Consider the following 27,035-nt stretch of genomic DNA (forward strand, 5'->3'; position numbering starts at 1 on the left):
TCCCAGTATAATAAAATAATGCCCTATATTTTCTAGTTCCTTTTATGTCTCATTTGAACAATCCATTCATTCCCTACTGATCTGTAGTCCTATGGCATTCTTGAATTCTTTAAGTGTGGCCTATGAAATCTGTTTATAAGATGACTTACCTAATTGTTGAGCCCATTTTATGACTGTACCAGTGTCTCCTGCATTGCTTTCAGCTAAGCATACAACTTCTTGCCCAATCTTCCACCCAATTAGTGGATAAAAGCCTTAGAAACAAAGAAACAGTATAAGTCAAATATAAATAGATAATTCATCCAGAGATGACTACAGTAGAACAATTTGATTTTCTTAAAAAATAGCAAAGTGGCAGGGTGCCTGGGTGGCTCAGTTGGTTAAGCATCCGACTTCGGCTCAGGTCATGATCTCGCGGTCCATGAGTTCGAGCCCTGCATTGGGCTCTGTGCTGACAGCTCAGACCCTGAGGCCTGTTTCAGATTCTGTGTCTCCCTCTCTCTCTGACCCTCCCCCGTTCATGCTCTGTCTCTCCCTGTCTCAAAAATAAATAAACATTTAAAAAAATAAAAAAAAATAGCAAAGTGGCTCTGAAGTCAGTGGTCTCACAAATTTCTAACCTCTTAGCCTTAGTTTCCTCAATTGTAAAATGGTCTACCTCAGAGAGCTACTGTGAGAATAAACTGAGTTAATGCATAAAAAGAACTTAGTGCAGTGCCTGATATGTAAAATGAACACTAAACATTAGCTTTTATTATCCATAGGTATGTCTATGTCTCTAGAAACAGAGGAATAGAACCAACTACACTATCTCATTTATTTGTGGAGGTTCCTAAGTAGAAACAACCTGTTGCAGTCAATGATCAGATTTTCTAGCTTCCATTTCCCTAGTTAGGGGAAAAGGAAGAGCTTGAGGGGGGATGGAAGGTAAGAAAAAAAATATATATATATATTAATATATATATATATTTTTTTAAGAGAAACCAAGCTTCTTTATTTTTTTTAATGTTTACTTTCGAGAGAGAGAGAGAGAGAGAGAGAGGAGAGAAAGCGCGAGCACGAGTGGGGGAGGGGCAGAGAGAGAGGGAGTCACAGAATCTGAAGCAGGCTCCAGGCTCTGAGCTGTCAGCACAGAACCCAACGCGAGGGTCTAACTCACAGACCATGAGATCATGACCTGGGCCAAAGTTGGAAGCTTAACCGGCTGAGCCACCCAGGCACCCTAAGAAAAACATTTTAAAATCTACCTCTTAGTAACCACAGTAGGAGACCATAGCCCAGATTAAGAGCCCACAGGCCTCTTAGAGTGTTCTTCCACAATCTAAATTTCTTGGTTTATACATCCTAGGATGTCTTCCATCAGGGAGATCAATTTCTTGGCAATTGCCATTACATATGCATGGAACACTAGTTGAGAATTACCACAAAAAAAATTTTTTTTTCACAAAAAGAATTGCTAACACATAAAAAGAAAATTTAGAGGCCTAGGAAGATGTTTTAAACACATATAACAAATTAGACAAATATTTGGAAAACGGACCAAAATACCCTAATCCTGAGTTTTTCTATAATAACATCTTTCTCATGTTTTATGCTTTTAAGGAAAGAAGGGAAATAGAAATTAACTAAGAATAATAACAAAAAATATATTACAGAGTGTCCTTAATATAAACTGGGAAAACAGTATCAGAAAAGTTAAATATGAAAATAAGTGATATTTGTCAATAAAAAAGATAAATTCTAACTACCTCCAACAGTATGTTGCACGCTATTTCCAGTATTAATATCCAAAAATGTCCCAGTTCCCATGGTAAGTTTCACGTCTCCAGTCTGGAAGCAGCATTCTCCAAACATGGCTGATTGCTGATCGGCGACCTACCAAAAATGTTCAAATGTAAGATGGCTGGTCCTTAGCAGTGGCCTATTTCACTGTATCCCACTGTCTCCTATACTATATTCTCATACTTCAAAATTTTGTTTTCTTTTTTCCTTTTCCTAAAAAAAAAAAATCCCTGGAAAGAACAAAGAGCAACAATAAGACAGAAGTCTCTCTAGGGAATGTGCCTCGGGAATTTTTAGTGGGCAATCTACTTTATGATGTTTAAGTGTCACAGGAATAATCTTAGAAATAAAGGTCAGAATAAAAATTGTGCAGAAAAAACAATGAAGATTTTTTAACTTAAAAGCAGTTTCATTCATTAGTCAAATAACTGACCTCACAAATTTCTCTTTTAACGAGTGATAGGTGTATGCTTAATCTAAATACATGTAGGTCGAAACCACACATTCCCAACCATACATTTTTGTTAGAAGAAAAAATATAACATCTTGTGAAAATAATTAAACGTACATATACATTGTTAAGTAACAAAAATTCAATGGGGTAAATTTTAAAGATCTAATTGGCTTTATTAATTGATGCATGAATTGGGCAGCACCCTATCTAGCAGAGGTGAGCTCCAAAGGGCTAAAGAAAAGGATAGTTTTTAGAAGTAGAGAAAGAGCAGAGAAAAAAGGAAACTATTGGCAAAGAATCCATTGTTTTAGGCAAGGTCACCTTCCTAAGGGGAACAGAGGAGTCTATGGTTAAACTTCCTAGTGCTGACCAGGGAATTCCCATGTTGACTGGTTAAGGGTTATATTTCTGGGGGGTTGAAACTACAGATAGATTAGCTGTTAAGTCTTGGTTAACTGGCTTGGGACCACAATTTGACGCCTGTGGTTTTCTTTTTAACAGTTTCCTCCCCTTTGATCAGACTCTCAGCTTAACTGAGAGATGTGATCAAAATTTAAAGCATTAGCACCATTCTCTGCCATCAGCTCCAGAGCTGATCAGTTGTTACTGGTCCTTTGTGTGTCACTCACAGGTCATGATGGTTTTTTTGCTTAATCTCTGTGACATTCACAGGTTACAACTTCAGGTTCACAATTTCTAAGTCAATTGTCCTTTTCATTCCTTTTCTGACATTCCAGTCTTAGGGAGATCATTTGCTTGGTGGTTAGCAGTTAACATGCATTCAAAGCTTTTGAGAGAATACAATGTACCAGGGGGATTATCACGATAACTACAAAAGATAATTCCCAGTGTTTTGAGAGCACTTCAGAGCCATAGTCCCCAAGACTGAAAACAATTAAAATCAAAGAAAGACCCTGCTGAAGAAGTTATTCTTTTAAACCAAGCAGTTTGCTCAGTGATCTTATGTAATTAAATTTCAATTTCCCCAGAAGGGTTAATCCAGATACAGCAGGTGGTGTTGGCCACAGCAGAGGTACCTCCTTGTTCAGCTAAAAGATATTCAGGGGCTGTCCTACTATTAAGAACAACTTTGGCCAAAGAGTCTAAGGATCTTTGTTGGACAGCAGTTGCTTTAGCAGCAGATTTTGCAATAATTTCAAGAATTGAGAAGTTCCTAATCATAGGTTTATTTACGCTTATCCCTAATAAGGGACGTAGGGACCTACCAAGAGGAATGAATCTTGAATCATAAAAGCCTCCCAAGCAGATCCTTTCTAGCTCAACAATGAAACTTCTGGGAGTTGTCCAAAGAAATGCCTTATTTTGCTTGTGAAAAGTTAGGGGGTCAGTTAGACTTTCTCATGGCCTGAAATAAAAGGTTGTTCTAAATTCCAAAGGTTTACCCCCTTAACAATGGCCTGGGGAGAAACAGATGAGGGCATTTTCTTTCCAGGTCAATGTTACAGTAAAAGAAAGGAGAAGGAGAAAGAGTTTCATGTTTAAAGTTTAAAGTCTTGATCCATAGTCTTGGGCAGAAGCAGGATGCCTTGATGTAAGCAATTTCTCTTCCTCATCAATTTGATTTGGAGGTTTCCAGTGTCTGTACAGGGCCTGGTTGCAGGTGGAGCCTTCACAAGCTGAGAGATATGTACTCAAGGCTCCATCCCTTCTGGTTTTGCAGCAGTATCAGTGATCAGGAGCCCTTGGTAAGATTCCTCTTCAAATGGTGCCTGAGAGCTACCTTCCTCTGATAATGTTTCCCGAATACCTAAATCTCCAGGCTCTACATTGTGACCAACAGGATCATTTGAATTGGAATCTGAGAAGGTTTCTTTAACTTGTTGATGATAGGCTTGAGCATAAGATATTAGAGGTTTACAGTAGTTGGTCTTAATAGCATGAGACAACAAAGGATCAGCACTTGTATACTGATAGAATTTCAATAAGTTTTGCGAGGTTTTCGTTAAGGCTCATAGGATTTGCCCTGTGAAATGGGTGCCTCGATTGCTGGAGATTGTGGAAGGTATGCCCCAAATGGGAAAACGTTTTCTAACAGTTTCTTTGCTACTGTGAGGGCATCACAGCTTTGCAGCAGGGAAAGGCTTCAACCCATCCATAAAACATACAAACAATAACAAGAATATACTGATAACCCATAGTAAATGGCAGTTGAATGAAGTCCAGTTGCAGGTGTTAAAAGGGGCCAGAGCAGGGAGGTCTGAGGCTCTGGGAACAAAATCAGTTTTTCCAGGAGGACTTGACAAATCAGAAATTCCTGGTAAATTGTTTTTGCAATATTATAGAAGTCTCCCTCCCAATGTCTATTCATAATTTGGGTCATCTTAAATGCCCTATGGTGCATGAAGGAATATACAAATTGAAAAATAGTGTTTGCCAGGGAGCTGGGAAGAACTAAGCAGTCATCTTGGTTTTCCGACAGCCCCAACTACTCATTTAATTGGCAATGTTTACCCATCTTAATTTCTCTGACTCAGCACCAGGCTGTTGTCATGTTATAGGACATTAGCATGGCAAAAATCTGGCAATGAGAGGACTTTTTTTTTCAGAAGCAGAATGGGCTTTATGCACATGTGCCAAAATCTTACAACATAAAGAAGGCTTAGTATTACTTCTTTTTTAAAAATTTATTTACTTAAATTCAAGTTAGTTAACATACAGTGTAATAATGATTTCAGGAGTAGAATTTAGCGATTCATCACTTACATATAACATCCAGTGCTCTACCCAACAAGCGCCCTCCTCAATGCCCATCACCCATTTAGTCCATCCCCTACCCCCCACCTCTCTAGCAACTGTTTGTTCTCTGTATTTAAGAGTCTCTTAAGGTTTGCCTCTCTGTTTTTATCTTATTTTTCCCTCCCCTCACCTATGTTTATCCATTTTGTTTCTTAAATTCCAGATATGAGTGAAATCATATATTTGTCTTTCTCTGACTGATTTATTTTGCTTAGCGTTAACACTCTCCAGTTCTATCCACATTGTTGCAAATGGCAAGATCTCATTCTTTTTGATTGCTGAGTAATATTCCATTGTATATACATACCACATTGTTATTCATTCATCAGTCTATGGACATTTGGGCTCTTTCCATATTGTGGCTATTGTTGATAGTGCTGCTATAAACATTGGGGTGCATGTGCCCCTTCAAATCAGCATTTTTTAATCCTTTGGATAAATACCTAGAAGTACAATTGCTGGGTCATAGGGTAGTTCTATTTTTAATTTTTTGAGGAACCTCCATACTCCAGCGTGGTTGCACCTGTTTGCATTCTCACCAGCAGTGCAAAGGGGTTCCTCTCTCTCCACATCTCTCCAACATCTGTTGTTGCCTGAGCTATTAATGTTAGCCATTCTGACAGGTATGGTTTTGATTTGCAATTGCCTAATGATGAGTAATGTTGAGCACCTTTTCATGTGTCTGTTAGCCATCTGGATGTCTTCTTTGGAAAAGTGTCTATTCATGTCTTCTGCCCATTTCTTCACTGGATTATTTGTTTTTTTGGGTATTGAGTTTGATGAATTCTTTATAGGTTTTGGATACTAACCTTTATTTGATATGTCACTTGCAAATATATTCTCCCATTCCATCCAATGCCTTTTAGTTTTGTTGACTGTTTCCTTTGCTGTGCAAAAGATTGTTTCCTTTGCTGTGCGGGGGATCTCATACCCCCCGCTGTTCAGGCAGCCCCCACAGAATAGCGAGGGCAGTCAGCTCACCCCACTCCAGCTCCACAACTCTCCTACATTTTTTCTTTGGCATGCAGCTGGGATTCGAAACCCTAAGTCTTAAAGGACCACGTGGATCCTCTCCCTTCCTCTGGGGTACAGCTAATGAAATTTTGGCTGGCACCTACAGGGTCTTTTGTCCTTGGGGAAGCAATAAACCCTCTTCCAAAAGCCTTCCAGGAAGGGAATGTTCTCTCCCAGTGAACCCTGGAGATCCCTATACCACCCTATGCACTCCATGGCCAGCTCCCTCCTCTCCAGAGGCATGAGCCACAGCTCTGGTCCAGAGAAAGTTGTGCACTTCCAAAACCTCAGAATTTGAGCTCCAAACATTGTTTGCAAAACACATCTGGGACCCTTAGTAGTTCTCACTCCCCAGTCCATGGTCCAGAGAGGTTTTCCCTCTTGTGTCAACTCTCAACCTCTCTCTCTTACCCTCCCTTGTCTCTCTCCACAGAAAGGGTTCCCTCCCCTCAGCAACACCATCATTTTTCTCTCCCCCAGTTCACTTCCATGTACCTCACACTTGCTAAGCTGTCTCCCTCTACCTGTAGGGATTCTTCTGTCACTCAGTGGATAGATTTCCTGGATGTTCCAAGTGATCAATACAACTGTGTTTGAGGGACAAGGAAAATCCCAGTCCCCCTACTTCTCCACCATCTTCAGTGCGACAGCCTCTTAATGAATCTTTTCTTGCCCATTATTACACTGCAACTAGTGATCATTTTGAAATGTAAATTCATTCATGCCCTCCCCCTCACACAGAGTTACTTAAACCTCTAGTGGTTTCCCAATCATTTAGAATAGCATTTCCAATGCTTACCAGAGAATAGAAAGTCCTGCATTATCCACTATGCTACGCATAGCTTTCTTTAATTTCATCTTCTAACACATTCCTCATGGTCATGAAACTCTGGGTGCTCTGACCCCTACCATCCCCTGATCTTTCTAAAACATTTACTCCCTCTTTGGCATCCACCATTCTCATTGCCTGGTACACTCCTCCCATATGTATCTATGTGATTGCTCATCACTTCTTTTGGATCTCTGCTCAGAAGTCACTCAGAGAGGCCTTCCTTGATTCTCATATTTGACAATGCTTCCCATGTCATTTAACATATCAAATAAACTTAAATAGTTTAGCAAATTCTTTGGAATGTTCCAGGCCAAAAAGACTTAAGCCAATCCAAAGTCCAAACAAACAGGGATGCCTGGGTGGCTTAGTGAGTTAAGTAGCCAACTTTGGCTCAGGTCATGATCTCACGGTTCGTGAGCTCGAGCCCAGCATCAGGCTCTGTGCTGACAGCTTGGAGCCTGGAGCCTGCTTAGATTCTGTGTCTCCCTCTCACTCTTCCCCTTCCCTGCTCATTGTCTGTCTCTCAAAAATGAATAAATATTAAAAAAAATTTTTTTAAGTGCAAACTTTGTCTTTTCAAAACAGAAAACCAAACTCTAACTTTGTACCAGCTTAGTTTTGATATTAAAATCAACTCATTCCAATGTGAGTCCTGACCACATATACAATTCCTTTCCAGAGATTCCTTTTTCACAAACTTTCTACAACTATTTTTTCCTAATAAATAAATACATCTCAATTCCTTACACCTTTTTTTTTTTAATCAAAACCATATATTTTACTTCCCTTGCATATGGAGATGTTTCCCTTATTATTTCTAGTAGTGTTAAACAATTGGGAACTGTCTGTTATACCAGCATTCTTTAGATTGGCAAATTTATAAATACATTTTATAATTTTTAGAAGCATATGCCTTTTAAATTTTCCAATGTAGCACTAATGATGTGGGGAACAAAGACAAAAGAAAAAAAAATAATTTCCTTACAACTTCGAGCCTATTGACAAGTCCTTGAGACAGGAAGTAACCTTCCCCTAGGTACTCAGCGGCCTCAATGATAACACTTTGCTAAGGGCAAAAGGCAATTTTAGCTTAACATTATCCTGACCTCCAGGATCCTGTAAGTCTCCTTTAACATATAAAAATTCTTTTAGAAACCTCCTTTATCTCTACGCCCCAGGATATAGGTTAGCAATCATCCTCCAAGCATATGGCCCACTGATACACATCTGAAGGGTCTCATGACTAAGGTTTTACTAGACAGAACTTTTAAATGACCTTTTCCTAACAACAGCTAGCCCTTAAAGGTCCTGGAAACCTTGTTTCCAAAGTTCCTTAGATTTATGCTATCCCTAAACCCCTCCCAAGAATGTATATAATCAGTCACCCGTCACTACACCACAGCAGCTCTTTCCTATAGGTCCTGTCCCCACGCTTTAATAAAACCACCTTTTTGCACTGAAGACATCTCAAGAATTCTTTCTTGGACTTGGCTTTGAACCCCAGCATTTCCACATCACTAAAACATCCAATTATATTTTAGTTTTTCTGTAATAAGAAGCCACAAGTAGATAAATCTATGTTCAATAATTAATGTTTTAGTATTTCATGTTATTTACGAATGATCTAGATATTTAATGAATTTAACTTAACTCATTACTTAACCTAACTCAGCAAAACCTTAAGATGTTGGGTTACCAAAAAGATTTAGGAAACTATTTAAAAGTTTACCTAAATTTTTGGGGCACCTGGGTGGTTAAGTCGGTTAAGAGTCTGACTTCAGCTCAGGTCATGATCTCACAGTTTGTGAGTTTAAGCCCCACGTTGGGCTCTGTGCTGACACCTCAGGGCCTGGAGCCGGCTTCGGAGTCAGTGTCTCCCTCTCTCTCCCCACCTCCCCAACTTGCTCTCTCTCTCTCTCTCTCTCAAAAATAAAAATAAAACATTTTTTAAAATTGGGGCAATTTTGGGACTGGTGAAGAAATAGGTAAACTTTGGATTGCCTCTAGAGCTACATTTTTAGTTTTGTAAAGATTGTAAGATAAGGACAGTTGCTTTCAATTCCTCTAAAAATTGGGTTGTAACTTAAATGACATAGGTTGATCCACCTATCCAACTATATTATTCTCGGTTTGCTTCATTTTCTTCTAGGGACATACTTTGAATTTTCAACATTTCTGGTGGTACTGAATAAACCCCCATGGGTGTAAAAAGGGTCCCCAAAGAGGTGCAAAGGATACTACCTTCCCTAGATCTAAAGTCACTCTCAATGACAGTCAAAATAAAGAACACTGCTGACAGTGTAGAACCTGCTTGGAACTCTCCCTCCCTCTCTCTCTGCCCCTCCCCATGTGCTATGCTCACGCTTGTATATTCTCTCTCACAAAATAAATAAATACACTTTAAAAAAGAACTTTCATAGGGGTGCCTGGGTGGCTCAGTTGGTTAAGTGTCAGACTTCAGCTCAGGTCATGATCTCATGGTTCATGGGTCTGAGCCCTGCATCAGGCTCTGCTCACAGCTCAGAGCCTGGAGCCTGCTTCCGATTCTGTGTCTCCCTCTCTCTCTGCCCCTCCCCTGCTCATGCTCTGTCTCAAAAATAACTAAAAACATTTAAAAAAAATTAAAAATGAACTTTCACCCTTTGCTGGCTCCTGCCAGTTTTTCCAGGAACCCCTCTGCAGGCTCTGATATCTACCAGAGTTTCCTCTTGACTGTTTCATGGAGTAATATAGCAGTGTTATCAGAAAATCCCTCAGTTTCAACAACTCTAAGAGAGGCCTATTTGGGTGTCCTCCTTTGAAGGTAAATACAGGGGTGTCTATAAGGCCATTAATGTGGTAGAGTTTTGTTTATCATTGTGCAGTCTTTTCAGAGTGGAAAAACAATTCAGACTGAGGATGAGTGGAATGAGTATTCCAAGGAGGAAAGAGCGGAGCAGTAGGAGTTACATCAGTCTTTTGTTTGGGGTTCTTCTTCTATCTTTAATTTTTCATTAGCCTTTTGCAATGAATCTTTTAATGAAACAACTTGGGAATTTTGAAACCTTTTGGAGGCTTCTGCTTGCCAATTAAAACAGGTATCTCATTCTGTTTAATTTGGGAATCTTTGCTTCCAAGTGCATTTCTTTTTTTTTTTTTTCTTTTCAATGTTTATTTATTTTTGAGAAAGAGAGAGAGAGAGAGAGGGAGGGAGAGAGAGAGCATGAGTAGGGGAGGGGCAGAGAGAGAGGGAGACACAGAATCCGAAGCAGGCTCCAGGCTCTGAGCTATCAGCACAGAGCCCGACGCAGGGCTTGAACTCAGGGACTGTGAGATCATGACCTGAGCTGAAGCTGGACACTTACTTAATCGACTGAGCCACCCAGGAGCACGCCAAGTGCATTTCTTAAATGATATTATCTAATTGGAATGTTCCCATAACAGCAATTGTATTTCTAGGTTGTAATTCCCTCGAAGGCTGGCAGCAGTTTGGTAGGATTCTAGGTGCAAATGGAGTTAACCCATATTTCTGTCCAGCCATATGTAGCTGCAAATGGGGTGTAACTCATATTTCCGTCTGGCCTTATTTTGGAACCCCCAACCTGATGGTTACTCAGCCAAGTTCCTCAGGACACAAAACAAGCTTAGGAAGATTGTGCCATTTTTGCAAGACACCTGCAACTGCCAGGACTATAGTTCTTAGACATAAAGTAAGCCGGGTGTGCCAGAAGGTGTCATGCTTGACTATTTAGAATTTAAAGATCCCATTAGCAAGCCTTTGGGGTTCCGGAGCTGAACTAATCCTTAAAAGGGACTTCAGGTTGGGGCTGTTGGGTTGGGGATCATGCATATTTTACAGTGTACCTTACTGTATACAAGTTTTCTTGAGGTTGGTGGGTGAACTTGTGTCAATCTAACCTACTCTGTGATCAACTTCTTCTATTTTCTTGAGCTGGTGAGCGCTCTAACACCCTTTAAATGCTCAACCTGCACCGACCAGTTTTTGCAGTTTTTTGGCATCTTGAGATCTCTGACAGCAATAGCTTTTATCGACACAAAACAAGACAAACATGCGCACCTTAATGTATCAGCAACAACCAAGAGATGTTACTGTGTCCTGGCCAAAAGAAGGCCCTGTGCTCACCACCACCAATTCTTGCTGGGTGGGAACCTTGCTGGGGTTTTCCAGCAATTCCAGGGAAATTGTGGTCTGAAAGGCTAGGGATTTGGCTCTGGGCAGACCCTTTTGTCAGCTCAGTTGGGCTCCAGGCAAAACTGCCAGCCCTGGGCATAACCTTCTGGCAGCTCAAGCTAACCCACCCTGTAAAGGAAAGCCAGTTAGACTGAGGGAGCTTGAACGCACAAAGAGCAGAGCTCAGAAGCAAGACGGAACTTACCCACAGCCCTCAGAAATAGCGAGAAAGACACTGAATTCAAAGGGTATGCGGGATACCATGCCTGCTTCTCTTTGTCCCTGAATGCTGCTGGAAATTCACTTTGGATCTTGTTGCTGCCTGCCACCCAATCTGTTTAATAACAAAAACTTTAACCGAGTAAATTTTAAGTTCTAATTGGCTTTATTAGTCAATTCATGAATCAGGCAGCATCCCATCTAGCAAGCAGGGGGTGGGGTGGGGGGGGGCTCCAAAAAGCTACAGCGAAAGAAAGATTTTTTTTTTTTAGTGTTTATTTACTTTTGAGAAAGAGAGAGACAGAACGTGAGCAGGGGAGGGGTAGAGAAAGATGGAGACAGAATCTGAAGCAGGTTCCAGGCTCCAAGCTGTCAGCACAGAGCCCAACGCGGGGCTCAAACTAAAAAAACCACGAGATCATGACCTGAGCTATAGTTGGACACTTAGCAACTGAGCCACCCAGGTGCCCCAGAAACAGGAAGATTTTTAAAGGGAGAGAGGGAGTGTAAAAAAGGAAATTATTAGAAAAAAAAAAAAAAAAAAAATCCATTGTTTTAGGCAAAATTGCCATACTATGGGAAATTTGCCTATCAGTAAATTTCCTAGTGCTGATGGAAAATTCCCATGTTGACTGGCTAAGGGTTACATTTCTGGGGTTTGAAACTATTAGGCCATGTATTATTAAGTCTTGGTTTACTAATTGGGCCATCATTTGGGGCCTTTGGTTTTCTTTCCTTTCTTTCTTTTTTTTTTTAATTTTATTTATTTTTAAGGCAGAGAGAGACAGAGCATGAGTGGGGATGGGGTAGAGAAAAAGAGGGAGACACAGAATTGGAAGCAGGTTCCAGGCTCTGAGCTGTGAGCACAGAGCCCGACACAGGGCTCGAACTCACAAACTGTGAGATCATGACCTAAGCCGAAGTCGGATGCTTAACCAACTGAGCCACCCAGGCGCCCCATCTTTCTTTTTTTTTTTTTTTTAAAGATTTTACTTTAATTTTATTTATTTATTTATTTATTTATTTATTTATTTACTTATTTACTTACTTAAGAGAGAGAGAGAAAGAGAGAGAGAGAGAGAGAGAGTGTCAGGGAGGGAGAGAGAGAATTTAAAGCAGGATATAGGCCCAGGCAGAGCCTGATGTGGGGCTTTATCTCAGGACCAGGAGATCATGACCCTCAGGTCATGATCAGTTGGCTTAACCAACTGAGCCACTTAGGTGCCCTAAGATTTTATTTTTAAGGAATCTCTACACCCAATGTGGGGCTCAAACTTCCAGCCCAGAGATCCAGAATCTCATGCTCCACTCACTCAGCCAGTCAGGCACCCATCTTTTTAAAAACATACAGCAATATTATAAGGATTAAAACTCCATCTGAAGAATACTTTGTCACTAACCTTCAATTCTTCCAGCCATACCTTAATCTGAACCTGTGTCTACCATTAGGTTGAATAAGTCTAATCCTCTCTAAGTGACCAGGAATTTGTAACTTAGGAATTAAATTCCCCTTCCCTTACCCGATTCCTCCATCTACTATAGCAACCATACATCTAGGGAAAGATGGTCTGTACTTCCTACTTAAGCTATTATAGGAAATCAAAGTCAAGGTCAGAGTTTCAACACCAGCCCCCCCGCCCCCCCCAACCAGCTGGTAAATCCTTGAGATTCTCTAAGTTCTAGCTCTTTCATCCAGACAGAAAGAGTACAATCAAGAAAATCCTCAAAAACCTGAAACAGCTAATTTTTCTCTCTCCCACAGTTTCTTTACTGGTACACGCTGGCTAAGGGTTTCATACAACCTAAATACAACATTCTTCTTTAAATTGTCTTGTCACTGTTTGGTTACACTGTATCAAATACAACTAAGCATTGGCTCTATCCCTGTTTTTTGTCTCAGAGTATCCAATATAAACCACGTTACTCAGAATACACATTTAAAAAAAAATTAACAGTTTTATAAGAAGCAATACATATAGAAGTAAGGAAAGATTATAAAGTGCTTTCACATAAGGCCCAGTGATCCCCTTTCCAGAATACAAAAAAATACTTCTGATTATATCCAGCGCACTTTAACTTAAAAAGAAAAAAAAAAAACACTCTAATTTTATTCTGCAAGGATCTTCTATGTCTCTTAAATCTAATCCCAACTATTCATATATATTAGTTTATACTCTACATGGAGAAACCCCCAAGTTTTCTACTTACCAAGGCCACTACTGGTATAGGCACACCAAATATCTCTTCATCCACTGATCCGAAATGGTGGCTTCAAATAAAATTAATTAAAAAGTCAGTTATAGCTCTAAAAATATTAATTCTAAAAATTTGGCAAATTGATTTCACATAGGCCAAAAAATTATATAATGGAGACACAAGCATCTCAAACAAATAATAAAATGCTTTCCCTACTAAAGCAAAATTTTGCTGGTTTCTGTATCCGATGTCCATTAATACCTCGTATCCCTCACAGGAGGCAGGAGAGACAGTGGTATTGAAAGCAGGGAGGTCAGGAGCCCACTCCAACACATCTGAGTATAAAAATATATCATCAGAATCCAAGCTAAATGATACAACAATTAGTGATTGAAAAGGAAGGGAAAAAACCCTTACCTTAAAAGGGTCAAATAGCCCAGTTGCACTGGCATTTGAAAAATCCGTGGCAAATTCAGCACCTAAATTTACATTGAAAATAATATATTATCTGATGGTGTCAATCAACAACTATCCCTAGTTTATAAATTAGACCTTTGGCCTCAAAATCATTCCAAAATGTCTATTTCCAGTACAAGGTCTCCAAAGGAATTTCCCACTTAATCTTTTTGAACTTTTAGAGTTTACAAAAGTACTTTCAAATACATTGTCACATCATGATCCCCAGCTTTAGGATGAGGAAAGGGGTTCAAAGATGCAACATGATTGCCTAGAGTGACCCAGCTGCAAAGTGGCACATGTAGTATTGAACGCATCTTACCACTTTTGAAATTAAGACTGTTCCTCCACCTTCTATTTGAGGGTTCATCACAATTTAAATATCACCCTCCTTGGGGTGCCCGGGTGGCTCACTCATTTGAGCGTCCGACTTTGGCTCAGGTCATGATCTTGTGGTTTATGAGTTTGAGCCCCACATCAGGCTGGCTGCTGTCAGCACGGAACCTGCTTCTGATCCTCTGTCCCCCTCTCTCTCTGCATCTCCCCTGCTTGTGCTCTCTCTCTCTCTCAAAAATAAATAAAACATTAAAAAAATAAAAAATAAAAATCATCCTCTTACAAATTCAAAATTAAGGTAACTTTACTATTGCATGGAGTTACTGGGGTACCAAAAAGCAATGTATTTGGGATACAGGAAGGGAAAAAAGTAACCTCTATTTTTTTTTAGGTGAATCATTTCTGTCATTTCTAGCAGTCAAATTTCAGTTACTTATTGTGGGGGAGGAGTGGAATCCTTGGGTGGCTCAGTTGGTAAAGCATCTGACTCTTGATTTCAGCTCAGGTCATGATCTCATGGTTTCTGAGTTTGAGCCTCACATCAGGCTCTGCAAAGACAGTTCGGAGCTTGCTTGGGATTCTCTCTCTCCTTCTCTCTCTCTGCCCCTCTCCCGCTTGCTCACCCACAATAAACAAACATTAAAAAAATTTCAAATCATGGGAATCTACTCTCGAAGCCAAAACTACACTGTATACACTGTATGTTAGCTAACTTGACAATAAATTAAAAAAAAAAGCAAATAAGTAAAAAAAAAAATTTCAGTCACTGGAGACAGATCCATCAGATCATCTTTACCTTTTGTGAGCTTGTGTAACAACCAGGTATCAATAGTCCCAAAGCAGCAATTATCTTCTTCAACTGCCTTTTGCACCTTGAAAACACAATGGCACAAAACTGACTCAAAACGGTTAAATTATTGGGGCGCCTGGGTGGCTCGGTCAGTTAAGTGTCCGACTTCGGCTCAGGTCATGATCTCGCTGTCCGTGAGTTCGAGCCCCACAACGGGCTCTGTGCTGACAGCTCAGAGCCTGAAGCCTGTTTCAGATTCTGTGTCTCCCTCTCTCTCTGCCCCTCCCCCGCTCATGCTCTGTCTCTCTCTCTCTGCCAAAAATAAATAAACATTAAAAAAAAATAAAAAAAAAACGGTTACATTATTAAGTACACAATTAAAGGCCAAAGAGTAAATACAATATAATCCCTTTTTTTTTTTATAAGAATGAATATATACAGGGGTGCCTGGGTGGCTCAGTCAGTTGAGCATGTGACTCTTGGTTTCAGCTCAGATCCTGATCTCATGGTTTGTGAGATCAAGCCCTGCATTGGGATTCTCTCTCTCTCTCCCTCTGCCACTCTCCCCTGCTCATGCTCTCTCTATAAAAAAAAAAAAAGGAAAAGAAAAAAAAGAAAAAAAAAAAGAATTTTTTTTAAAAAAAGGAATGAATAGGGGCGCCTGGGTGGCGCAGTCGGTTAAGCGTCCGACTTCAGCCAGGTCACGATCTCGCGGTCCGTGAGTTCGAGCCCCGCGTCGGGCTCTGGGCTGATGGCTCAGAGCCTGGAGCCTGTTTCCGATTCTGTGTCTCCCTCTCTCTCTGCCCCTCCCCCCTTCATGCTCTGTCTCTCTCTGTCCCAAAAATAAATAAACGTTGAAAAAAAAATTAAAAAAAAAAAAAAAAAAGGAATGAATATATACATAAAGAAACTATTTTTAAAATATACACCAAACAGTTCTAAGCAATTACTATAAGGTATAAAAGGCTTTAATTTCACATGAAGCATGTATTTTTGTGATGAATAAACAAACTTTGTTCATCACAAAAGTATATATATATATATATATATATATATATATATATATACACACACACACATTTTTTTAAACATAAGAATATGTTTAACTATAAGAGGTCTAAAACAGGGGATGGTACACTATGACCACAGTTCAAATCCAACCCATTGCTTAACTCTGTACAGCAAGTTAAGAATGGTTTTTAAATATTATAATTGTTTTTTTTTTTAAAGAATACTTTGTGACATATGGAAAGTACATGACATTCAAATTTCAGTGTCCACAGATAAAGTTTTACTGGAACACAGCCATGCTCACCTGTTTATGTATCATCTATGGCTGTTTTCACACTACAATAGCAGAGTAGTTATGACAGAAACCTCATGGCCTTCAAAGTTTAAATTATCACTAACTGGCATGTTACAGAAAAAATCTGCTAACCCTTAGTGTAAAGCATGCCACAGGAAACAAAAGTATCAAAAGCTCTTTAAAATAGCTAATAGAGAAAATGAAATGCTTATTGAAATATCATTATTACTATTTTTTAAAGAGGCTCTATGCCCAACATGGGGCTCGAACTCACGACCCTGAGATCAAGCATCTCATGCTCTTCCAAATGAGCCAGCCAGGTGCCCCCAAGATATTATTTCTTTTCAAGATATTATTAACATAGTAGAAACAGTGCCCTACATCACACTTTACCACCTCTCTCTTATTTATCCATCAAGACTAGCATTTCCTGGCTTTGCCAAACTTGTCATCCAATGGCTATATTCTGTGTGGCCATTATCTCACAACGTCATTACTTCCCTACTAGAGCCTAAGCTACTTAAGAGCAGAAACTAAATTGCATTCATATTTATAAGCGCAACACCTAGGAGGGTTCCTGGCATATAACAGATGTTTAAAAAATGCATCCTAAATAAATGAGATAAAAAGAATGACAAATGAATACACTTAAGGATGGATTATATGTTAAGAGTAGAAAGGATCAATAAAATGAAAATGACATAAATTCCAAAAAAAGAAGTCACTTGTAGATTGTTTGTAACAAGTATTTTGAAGATTCAAGTTTTGTAAAACTTAAGTATGGAGTGCTTAAAGTAATATTACTTTATTTCAAACTCTCTTTAAATTTAGAAATTGTGATTCTAAAATTTGTTCCAGATTAGACAAAGGTTAATCTGTATTTCAGTGAGTAGCAACAATGCCTGGCAAGTAGTAAATTCATCTGTTCATTCAAAAAATGTTTGAGAACCCAGTCCTCTGATAGGTAGTAGGTCGATATAAGGCTATGAAGACAGAGTTGATATTAGGGCTTCCCAAGGTAGGAGGAACAAGGTCAACTCTCCATGCTTTGAGAGAAGACTCCAAATGCCTCTACTCTATGAATAAGAGTAAACCAGAAAGACAGGTTTTCACAGGAACTGAAACTCAGTTTTAAATCATCTCAGTCACTAAAGTGGATTGAGGTAATCCCGGTGTCTAGAAAAATGGAAGACACATAAATCTTATCCAGAGCAAGAAAATGCTATGTTAAGGCTCTCATAATTTCTACACACAATTTTCCAAATACTATGTCTAGCTGATATACATACACATACATACAAATAAGTAACTAGGCTCACCGAACCCTTCAAGTTGTATATATTAAATATGTTCAGCTTTTTGTATGTTAATCATACATCCATAAAGTATTTTAAATTTAAAAGAAATGAAATAATCAGGCATCTGAGGAAACAAGAGAACATGAAAATAAAAGAGAGAGAAAGACAGAGTCCATGGGGCTACACATACTAGAATAGTCATGGACTTTAAAATACCATGCTAATTATGTGAAGAAAAAAGTTCTAGAACTAAAAAATTAAGAACTTAATGGATGGGTTTTAACAGCACATTAGAAGCAACGTAAGAGAGAATAGATATGAGAGAGAGGTTAGAAGAAAATATCCAGAATGAAGTACAAAGAGACAAAAGAATGGAAAATATGAAAGAGTGAGAGACAAACGGGATTTAATGAGAAGGTCTAACATGCATATAATCAAATTTTCTAGAAGGAAAGGAGATAAAGAGAATGGACTAGAAATGCCTTTTGAAAATAATGGCTGTGAAATTTTTATTTTTTATTTATTTTATTTTTTTTTTTTTCAACGTTTATTTATTTTTGGGACAGAGAGAGACAGAGCATGAACAGGGGAGGGGCAGAGAGAGAGGGAGACACAGAATCGGAAACAGGCTCCAGGCTCTGAGCCATCAGCCCAGAGCCTGACGCGGGGCTCGAACTCACGGACCACGAGATCGTGACCTGGCTGAAGTCGGACGCTTAACCGACTGCGCCACCCAGACGCCCCTGGCTGTGAAATTTTTAAAAGCAACAGAAGATACCAAGGAATAAACTCAAGACACCCTACAAACCTCAAGTAGGTTGCCACTCTTAGACAATAGGTGCAGAAAATGTATTTAATAAATTTAACATCCACTAATAATAGTCTTAGAAGGGGGGCCTGGGTGGCTCCGTAGGTTAAGCATCTAACTTCAGCTTAGATCATGATCTCACAGCTCATAAGTTAGAGCCCTGCCTAGTCAATATATCCTAGAAGTCCTTGTCAATGTTTAAAAGGAAAAGGCATTATTTCTATAACATCTTGTTACGTTAAAGAACTGCAAATGAAACCAGTGAGACGCTACTTCACACCTATTAGAATGGCTGAAATCCAAAACTGGTATCAAATGTCAGCAAGGATGTGGCGCTCTCTTTCACTGTTGGTAGGGGTGTAAAACAGTACAGTCACTTTGGAACACAGATTGGCATTTTCTTACAAAGCTAAACATAGTCTTACCATTGGATCCAGCAATTGCACACCTAGGTATTTACCCAAATAGGTTGAAATTTATGTTCATACAAAACCTGCACAAAAATGTTTATAGCAACTTTATTCACAAGTGCTAAAATTAGAACCAGCAGTGTCCTTCAACAAGTGAATGGATAAACAAATTGTAACAATCTAGGCCATGAAATACTAATCAGTGACAAAAAGAAATGCACTACCAAGCCACAAAAAGACATGGAAAAACCAGTCTTTATATTTCTTCCCTTCTGCTCCTGTGGGTTCAGTTTGCCATCTTTTGCCAGTGTCTTAAGGTACAATGTTAGATGCTTTGTTAATATAGTCTCTATACATGGGGAACCTGGGTGGCTCGGTCTGCTGAGTGTCCAACTTTTGATTTCAGCTTAGGTCATGATCTCACAGTTTCTGAGACTGAGCCCTGCATCAGGCTCTGTGCTGACAGTGTGGAGCCTGCTTGAGATTCTCTCTCTCTCCCTCCCCCCGCCACTCTCAAAATAAATACATAAACTTTAAAAATTAAAAAAATAAAAAATATATATAGTCCCTATACATAATAGTCTTGCTATTAATTTCTATTTAAACACTGATCTTGGTGCAACACATAATTTGGTATGTTTTCATTTTCATTCATCTCAAAGTATTTTCTAATTTCTCTTAGGATTTCTTCTTTTACCTACTGGTTATTTAAAAGTACATTGTTTGGGGGCACCTGGGTGGCTCAGTCAGTTGGGCGTCTGACTTCGGCTCAGGTCCTGATCATGTGTTCATGGTTTCGAGACCTGTATTGGACTCTGGACTGACAGCTCAGAGCCTGGAGCCTGCTTTGGATTCTGCGTCTCCCTCTCTCTCTGCCCCTCCCCCTGCCCACACTCTCTCTCTCTCAAAAAATTAAAAAAAAAAAAAAAAAAAAGTTAAAATTTGTGTAAAGTACACTGTTTGATTTCCATATATTTTTGAACTCTCCACATTTTTCTGCTAATTATGTTTAATTATGTTTTTAAGGATTTGATTTTATTTTAGCGTTTATTTATTTATTTTGAGAAAGAGAGAAAGAGAGCAAGCACGAGCAGGGGAGGGGCAGAGATTCCCAAGCAGGCTTCACGCTGACAGAGGACAGCCCAATGTGGGGCTTGAACTCACCAACTGTGAGATCAAGCCCTGAGCCAAAACCAAGAGTCAGACACTTAACCAACAGAGCCACCCAGGCGCCCCATAAGGATTTTATTTTTAAGTAATCTACACCCAACGTGGGGCTTTAATGCACAACCCTGAGATCAAGAGTCACATGCTCTACCTACTAGGCCAGCCAGGAGCCCCATATCTGTTATGTTTAATTTCATTCATTATCAGAGAAATATTTTGTATAATTTCAGTCCTTTTAAATGTATTAAGGCTTGTATTATGGTGTAGCATGTGATCTATCCTGGAGAACATTCCATGTACACTTAAGAATGTATATTCTGTTGTTACTGGAGATATCTATAAAAGGTCTAGTTAGCTTATACTGTTGGCCAAGTTTTCTATTTCTTTGTTGAGCTTCCGTCTAGTTGTTTTTTTGTTTTTTTGTTTTTTTTTTAATTTTTTTTTCAACGTTTATTTATTTTTGGGACAGAGAGAGGCAGAGCATGAACGGGGGAGGGGCAGAGAGAGAGGGGGACACAGAATCGGAAACAGGCTCCAGGCTCTGAGCCATCAGCCCAGAGCCCGACGCGGGGCTCGAACTCCCGGACCGCGAGATCGTGACCTGGCTGAAGTCGGACGCTTAACCGACTGCGCCACCCAGGCGCCCCCGGTCTAGTTGTTTTATCCATTATTAAAAGTGGAGTGTTGAAGTCTCCAACTATTACTGTTGAATTGTCTATTTTCCTCTTCAATTCTGTCAATTTTTGCTTCATTTGTTTGAGGCACTGTTACTACATACATATATGTTTATAATTGTTATATATTTCTGATGGATTGACTTATCATTACAAAATGTCCTTCTTTATCTCTAATAACATTTTTTGTTTTAAAGTCTATTTTGGGGTGCCTGGGTGGCTCAGTTGGTTGGGCATCCGACTTCGGCTCAGGTCATGATCTCCTGGTTTGTGAGTTTGAACCCTGCGTCGGGTTCTCTGCTGACAGCTCAGAGCCTGGAGCCTGCTTTGGATTCTGTGTCCCCCCTCTCTCTCTGCCCTTCCCCTGCTCGCACTCTGTCTCTCTCTGCCTCTCAAAAATAAAGAAACATAATAAAAAAAAAATTTTTTTTAAAGTCTATTTTGCAGGATATTAGCATAGCCACTTAGTTTATGGATGCTGTTTGCATGAGAGATCTTTTCCATCCTTTTACTTTTTACTGATTTGTATTTTTGAATCTAAAGTGTTTCTCCTATAGACAGCATGCAGTTGGATCTTCTTTTTTATCAGTCTAAAATCACAATGAGAGAGCACTATTTAAGTACCAAAATGGCTAAAATAAAAAAAAACAAAACCTGATAGTATCAATTATGATGGTAAATGAAATAAGAAGTCCTCTCATTGACTGATAGTGGGTATGTGAATTGTCAAAAACTGTGGGAAACTTTTTGACACTATCCACTAAAGGTGAAGATACACATATCCATTCATGCCCTAAAAATTCCGTTCCCATGTATAGATGTAACAGAAATGCATTTATATGTACTTCAAAGACAGTATTAGTCATAATTGCCCCAAACTAGAAATAACTCAAATGTACATAAACAGAAGGGATAAACAGATAGAGATATAATCATATATTGAACACTAAATAGCAATGAAAGTGTAAGAAAATTAATTTACACCCAATATGGGTATATTTCATAAATATAATATTAAACAAAAGGAGTCAGACACAAAAAAATAAACACGGATTCCATTTATACAAAATTCAAAAAAAATTCAGGTAAAACAAAAAGATAGTGTTAAGAAAGAAACATATAAGTAAAAAAGTAAAAGTGGAAAGAAAATCTGATACACAGTTTCATAATGTTCTGTTTCTTGATTTAAATAGTGCTACACAGGTGTTTGCTTCACAGTGTATCACTGGGTGGTATAGTTTTGTTTTGTTCCGTTTTCTATTATGTGTTATGACTCACAATAAAAAGGTTTAAAAAAAACTGAGTAAAGATTCCTTGTATTCTATCCCAATATGTAGTGGACACCTAATTTTCCCTGAAATAATCAAATTATTATCTTTATTCCTTTAATTTTGTCTTTCCTGTAGTCCATACACACACACATACACAGGCACACACAATCTTTCCTTACCTCAACCAGGTTCTGTAAAATCCAGGCCAATCTCAAAGAAACGTGCTGGTTTGTGAAACTGAACATACTGAATGCAAAAAATCGTTTACTTCTAGTGAAAAAGTGTAGCACTCGGCAGGAGCTCTGTATTAGCTGTTAAGAAAAAAGATATTTTAGGAAAATGCACTTAATGGTGTTTGATATTTCTATATTAATTCTACACATATGAAAACAAACCCAATAACAAATCATTCAACTACTTCTAGTGTTTTCAGCACCTAAGAAAATGAAGTAAAGCAATGTTACCCCAAGTGGACATTTGTATTCTAACATACGAGATATAACATATCTACTATGTCCTTCTTTAATAAACACAAAAAGCTCAAGATAAAGTCTTTTATTATTATTATTATTTTTAATGTTTATTTATTCTTGAGACAGAGACAGAGCATGAACAGGGAGGGGCAGAGAGAGAGGCAGACACAGAATCTGAAACAGGCTCCGAGCTGTCAGCACAGAGCTGGACGCAGGGCTTGAATCCACGAACTGTGAGATCATGACCTGAGCCTAAGTTGGACGCTTAACTGACTGAGCCACCCAGGTACCCCTCAAGATAAAGTCTTTAAAAAAAAAAAAAAGGGAAAGGGACGCCTGGTTGGGTCAGTGAGCAAAGCATGAGATTCTTGATCTCGTGTCATGGCTTTGAGCCCCACACTGGGTACAAAGATTACAAAAAAAAAAACCAAACAAACAAAAAAAAAAACAACTTAAAAAATATAAAAGAAAAAGAAAAGAAAAGGGGGAGAGTCAAGGGATAGGCTATATTCCTATATGAAATATATTTTGAATGAGGTTACTATTAACCCATAAGGGAAATTTCCCTACACACTAAGTACCTAAAATTGGGATATATGATTTCACTGAACACTACCTATACTTAACAAAATCAAAGATGAAATATATATATAGTTTTAAATTTGCTTCTTAGTAAGCAAAATCTTTAGTTAAAAAGAAAAAGCCTCTCACAGAAAACTTGCTTTGAGTTTTAAGGTTTGTAAGACATAGTAAAAAAAAGAAAAAAAATCAAAAACAAAAACTCTATCCTGCCACCTACTACAAGAATGCCAATGGACAATTCAACTTCTGAAACTGATGTTTTAAAGAATATTCACTTATAGAGAATTTACCGCCTTCTTGCATTTTTCCCTCTGTTATTACTCACCCCTCCCCTAAAAAATAAATATAAAGGTTTGGGTTTATTTACTAAAATAATAAGTGTAACAATGAAGAAAATGTATAGACTCAATTCTCTCTACATTTTAGTTTTGTCCTTTGTTTTTTAAGTTTATTTATTTTGAAAGAGAAGGAAAGAGAGAGCGGGGGAGGGGCAGAGAGAGAGAGAGGGAGGGAGAGAGAGAGAATCCCAAGCAGGCTCCTCACTGTCAGCACAGATCCCAATGTGGAGCTCAAACTCATGAACCCATGAGATCATGACCTGAGCCAAAATCAAAAGTCAGGCGGCATTCAACCTACTGACCCATCCAGGCATCCCTTGTCCTTTTTTTTTTTTTTCCTTTTCGTTTTGGTGAAAAGTTCTACTCTTAGCAAATTTTAATTATATAATACAGTGTTATCAATTATAGTCATGTAATACATTAGATTCTCAGACCTTATTCATCTTATAACTGAAAGTTATAGCCCTTTTAACTTCCTTTTCATCTCATTCAGTGCTCAAACTTCCTGTGTTTCTACATATTTTGCACTGTTTATTAAAAGATAAGATGTCCTTGGGGCGCCTGGGTGGCTCAGTCGGTTAAGCGTCCGACTTCGGCTCAGGTCATGATCTCACGGTCCGTGGGTTCAAGCCCCGCGTCAGGCTCTGTGCTGACAGCTCAGAGCCTGGAGCCTGTTTCAGATTCTGTGTCTCCCTCTTTCTCTGACCTCCCCTGTTCATGCTCTCTCTGTCTCAAAAATAAATAAATGTTTAAAAAAAAAAAAGATAAGATGTCCTTGGGATGCCTGGGTGGCTCAGTGGGTTGAGTGTCCGAGCTCGGTTCAGGTCATGACCTCATGGTTCGTGAGTTCAAGCCCAGCATCGGGCTCTGTGCTGGCAGCTCGGAGCCTGGAGCCAGCTTCAGATTCTGTGTCTCCCTCTCTCTCTGCTCCTCCCCTACTCATGCTCTGTCTCTCTCTCTCTCTCAAAAATAAACACTAAAAAAAATTTTTTTTTTTAATTTAAAAAAAGACAAGACGTCCTGAAAGTATTTAAAGGGACGACCCATAATCCTCCCTCTGATGTGTTATATGTTAACGAATGCCTCAAACTGAAAGAGGTTTTTCTTCCCTAAGAACACTATACTTTCCTCTATTTAAAAAATTGATTTCATATCCTTCTATTAAAAGGTATCTTCTATTAAAATGCAGATACCTGGGGTGGGGGAGCACACAAAAAGTATTAAGAGTTCTAACACCTGTACTTTTTTTTTAAGTTTATTATTTATTTTGAGAAAGAGAGAGCACACGCAGGTGGGGGAGGGGTAGAGAGAGAGGGAGAGAGACAATCCCAAGCAGGCTCCGTGATGTGGGCACAGAGCCCAAAGTGGGGCTCAACCCCATGAACTGTGAGATCATGACCTGAGCCGAAATCAAGAGCCAGACACTTAACTGAGTCACCCAGGCACCCCTAACACCTGTACTTTTATATAACATACGAACAATTAGCATTTTGTTCTTACATTTAACAAATATTTATTGAGTACCTTCTATGTACCAAGGGACTGTGCTAGTCCTTGAGAAACTAAAGTGAACAATATAGGCAGAGTCCCTGACTTCTTGAAATTTACACTCTAATGGGAAGAAAAAGACAAGTAATCAAATCAATAAATGAGATAATCTAAGACACCGTAAAATAAACCAATATTGAAGGTACCACCAAAAAAACAACAAAGAATCCTGTTAGTTAAATTACAATGAAATGCTAAGATATAATTGATGGTTAAAATGATTTTAAAAATTGATGGTTATGAATACATCCTGCTTGGGGCGCCTGGCTGGCTCAGTTGGTGGAATGTGTGACTCCTGGCCTAGGGGTTGTGAGTTCAAGCCCCATGTTGGGTGTGGAGATTAATTAAAAATAAAATCTTACAAAAATATATCCTGCTTAAAATCACCCCTTTAAAGTTAGAAAAAAAAAAGTATGTCTTATAATTCACACATTGCTGGGGGGAAGGTAAATGATGCAGCCACCCTGGAAAAAGTTTTCTGACAGTTTCATATAAAACAAAATATGCAATTACCATTTGACCTAGCAATTAATTGTACCTTTGGGGTATTATCCTAGAGAAATGAACACTTACGTTCACATAAATGTCTGTACACAAATGTTCAAAACAGGGGTGCCTGGGTGGCTCAGTCGGTTAAGCATCCGACTTCGGCTCAGGTCATGATCTCATGATTTGTGGGTTCGAGCCCCGTGTCAGGCTCTGTGCTGACAGCTCAGAGCCTGGAGCCTGCTTTGGATTCTGGATCTCCCTCCTTCTCTGACCCTCCCCCATTCATGCTCTGTCTCTCTCTGTCTCAAAAATAAACAAACATTTAAAAAAATTAAAAAAATAAAAAATAAAAAAAACACAAATGTTCAAAACAGCCCTATTTGTAATAGCCAAAAACTGGGATTTCACAGATGTCCTTAAAAAACAGGTAGTGCATCTGTAGCCCTGAATCCAACACAGCAATAAAAAGAAAAAACCTATTGATGCAGGTACAACTTGGATTCTCCAGGGAATTACACTAAGTGAAAAAAGCAAATCCCAAAGGTTTTATACTGCATCATTCTAGGTATATAATATTTTTGAAGTCAGAAAATATTTTTAATGAAGGACAGATTACTAGTTGTGAGGAGTGATGGATGGGAAGAGGCTGGAGAGGTGCACAGGACAGAGATGGCTGTGGTTATAAAAGAGCAACATAAGGGGCCCCTGGGTGGCTCAGTTGGTTAAGTGTCCAACTTCACCTCAGGTCATGATCTCATGGTCTGTGAGTTCAAGCCCCATGTCTGGCTCTGTGCTGACAGCTCAGAGCCTGGAGTCTGCTTCAGATTCTGTGACTCCCTCTCTCTCTGCCCCTCCCCTGTTCATGCTCATGCTCATGCTCTGTCTCTCAAAAAATAAATAAACATTAAAAAAATTTTTTTAATAAAAATTTTTTTAAAAATAATAAAAGAGCAACATGAGGGACCTTTGTAATGATGGTACAGTTCAGCGTCCCGACTGTGGTGGTGGTCATACAAACATATAAAAGAACTGTACAGAAGTCAGAACACGCCCACATACAAACAGAAAAGAGTACAAGTAAAATAGGGAAATCTGAATATGATCTACAGACTGTATCAATGTCAGTATCCTGGTTGTGATGCTATACTCCAGTTTTGTAAACTGTTACCATTGAGAGAACCTGCAAAGCCTATAAGGGATCCCTGTATTATTTTTTACAACTGCATGTGAATCTATAATTATCTCAATTAAAATTTCAGTTGAAAAAATTATACGTCTCAAAATCTGTGAAATATGATAAGTGCTGTGAAAGAAAGAAAGGGCGGTTTGATACAGACTGGACTGGGGGAAGGGGGTCATGCTACTCTATATAAATAAGATGGCAGGAAAGGCCTCACACAGAGGAGGTGGCAGGTGAGCTGGGCCCGGAAGGATGAGAAGAATCCAGTCATGATGGCAGGAGAGCCCCTTGCAGGTCTGAAGGTCTTAAGGTGAGAGGCTGCTTGGGTGCTACAAGAACAAAAGCAGGCTGGCAAAGCTGGAGCCAGATCCTTAGCAGCTTCAGGGAGGAAGGGGTCTGGGAAATGGTCAGAGTTGTAGACAGAGCTGATCCATGGTAGGGAGTTAAGATTTAGTGCTAAAAGCAAAGAGACGCCTTAGCAACC

General features: G+C 39.1%; 1 protein-coding gene across 3 annotated transcripts in view; it reads right to left on the minus strand.

Annotated features, from left to right (window-relative positions):
* GK5 (glycerol kinase 5) overlaps positions 1 to 27,035 on the minus strand; it is a 75,568-nt gene that overhangs the window by 22,631 nt on the left and 25,902 nt on the right. For 2 of the 3 annotated variants that reach the window (XM_030329405.1, XM_030329407.1), the window contains exons 5-11: positions 22,121 to 22,252; positions 15,014 to 15,089; positions 13,843 to 13,904; positions 13,687 to 13,760; positions 13,438 to 13,498; positions 1,749 to 1,875; positions 150 to 254 (exon numbers count right to left, since the gene is read on the minus strand). In XM_030329405.1, the coding sequence (XP_030185265.1) occupies positions 150 to 254; positions 1,749 to 1,875; positions 13,438 to 13,498; positions 13,687 to 13,760; positions 13,843 to 13,904; positions 15,014 to 15,089; positions 22,121 to 22,252 (637 nt within the window). The remainder of the gene's footprint in view (positions 1 to 149; positions 255 to 1,748; positions 1,876 to 13,437; positions 13,499 to 13,686; positions 13,761 to 13,842; positions 13,905 to 15,013; positions 15,090 to 22,120; positions 22,253 to 27,035) is intronic. The other variant, XM_030329406.1, reaches the window with a different exon arrangement.

This window comes from Lynx canadensis, chromosome C2, assembly GCF_007474595.2.
Source record: "Lynx canadensis isolate LIC74 chromosome C2, mLynCan4.pri.v2, whole genome shotgun sequence".
Classification (NCBI taxonomy): Eukaryota; Metazoa; Chordata; class Mammalia; order Carnivora; family Felidae; genus Lynx; species Lynx canadensis.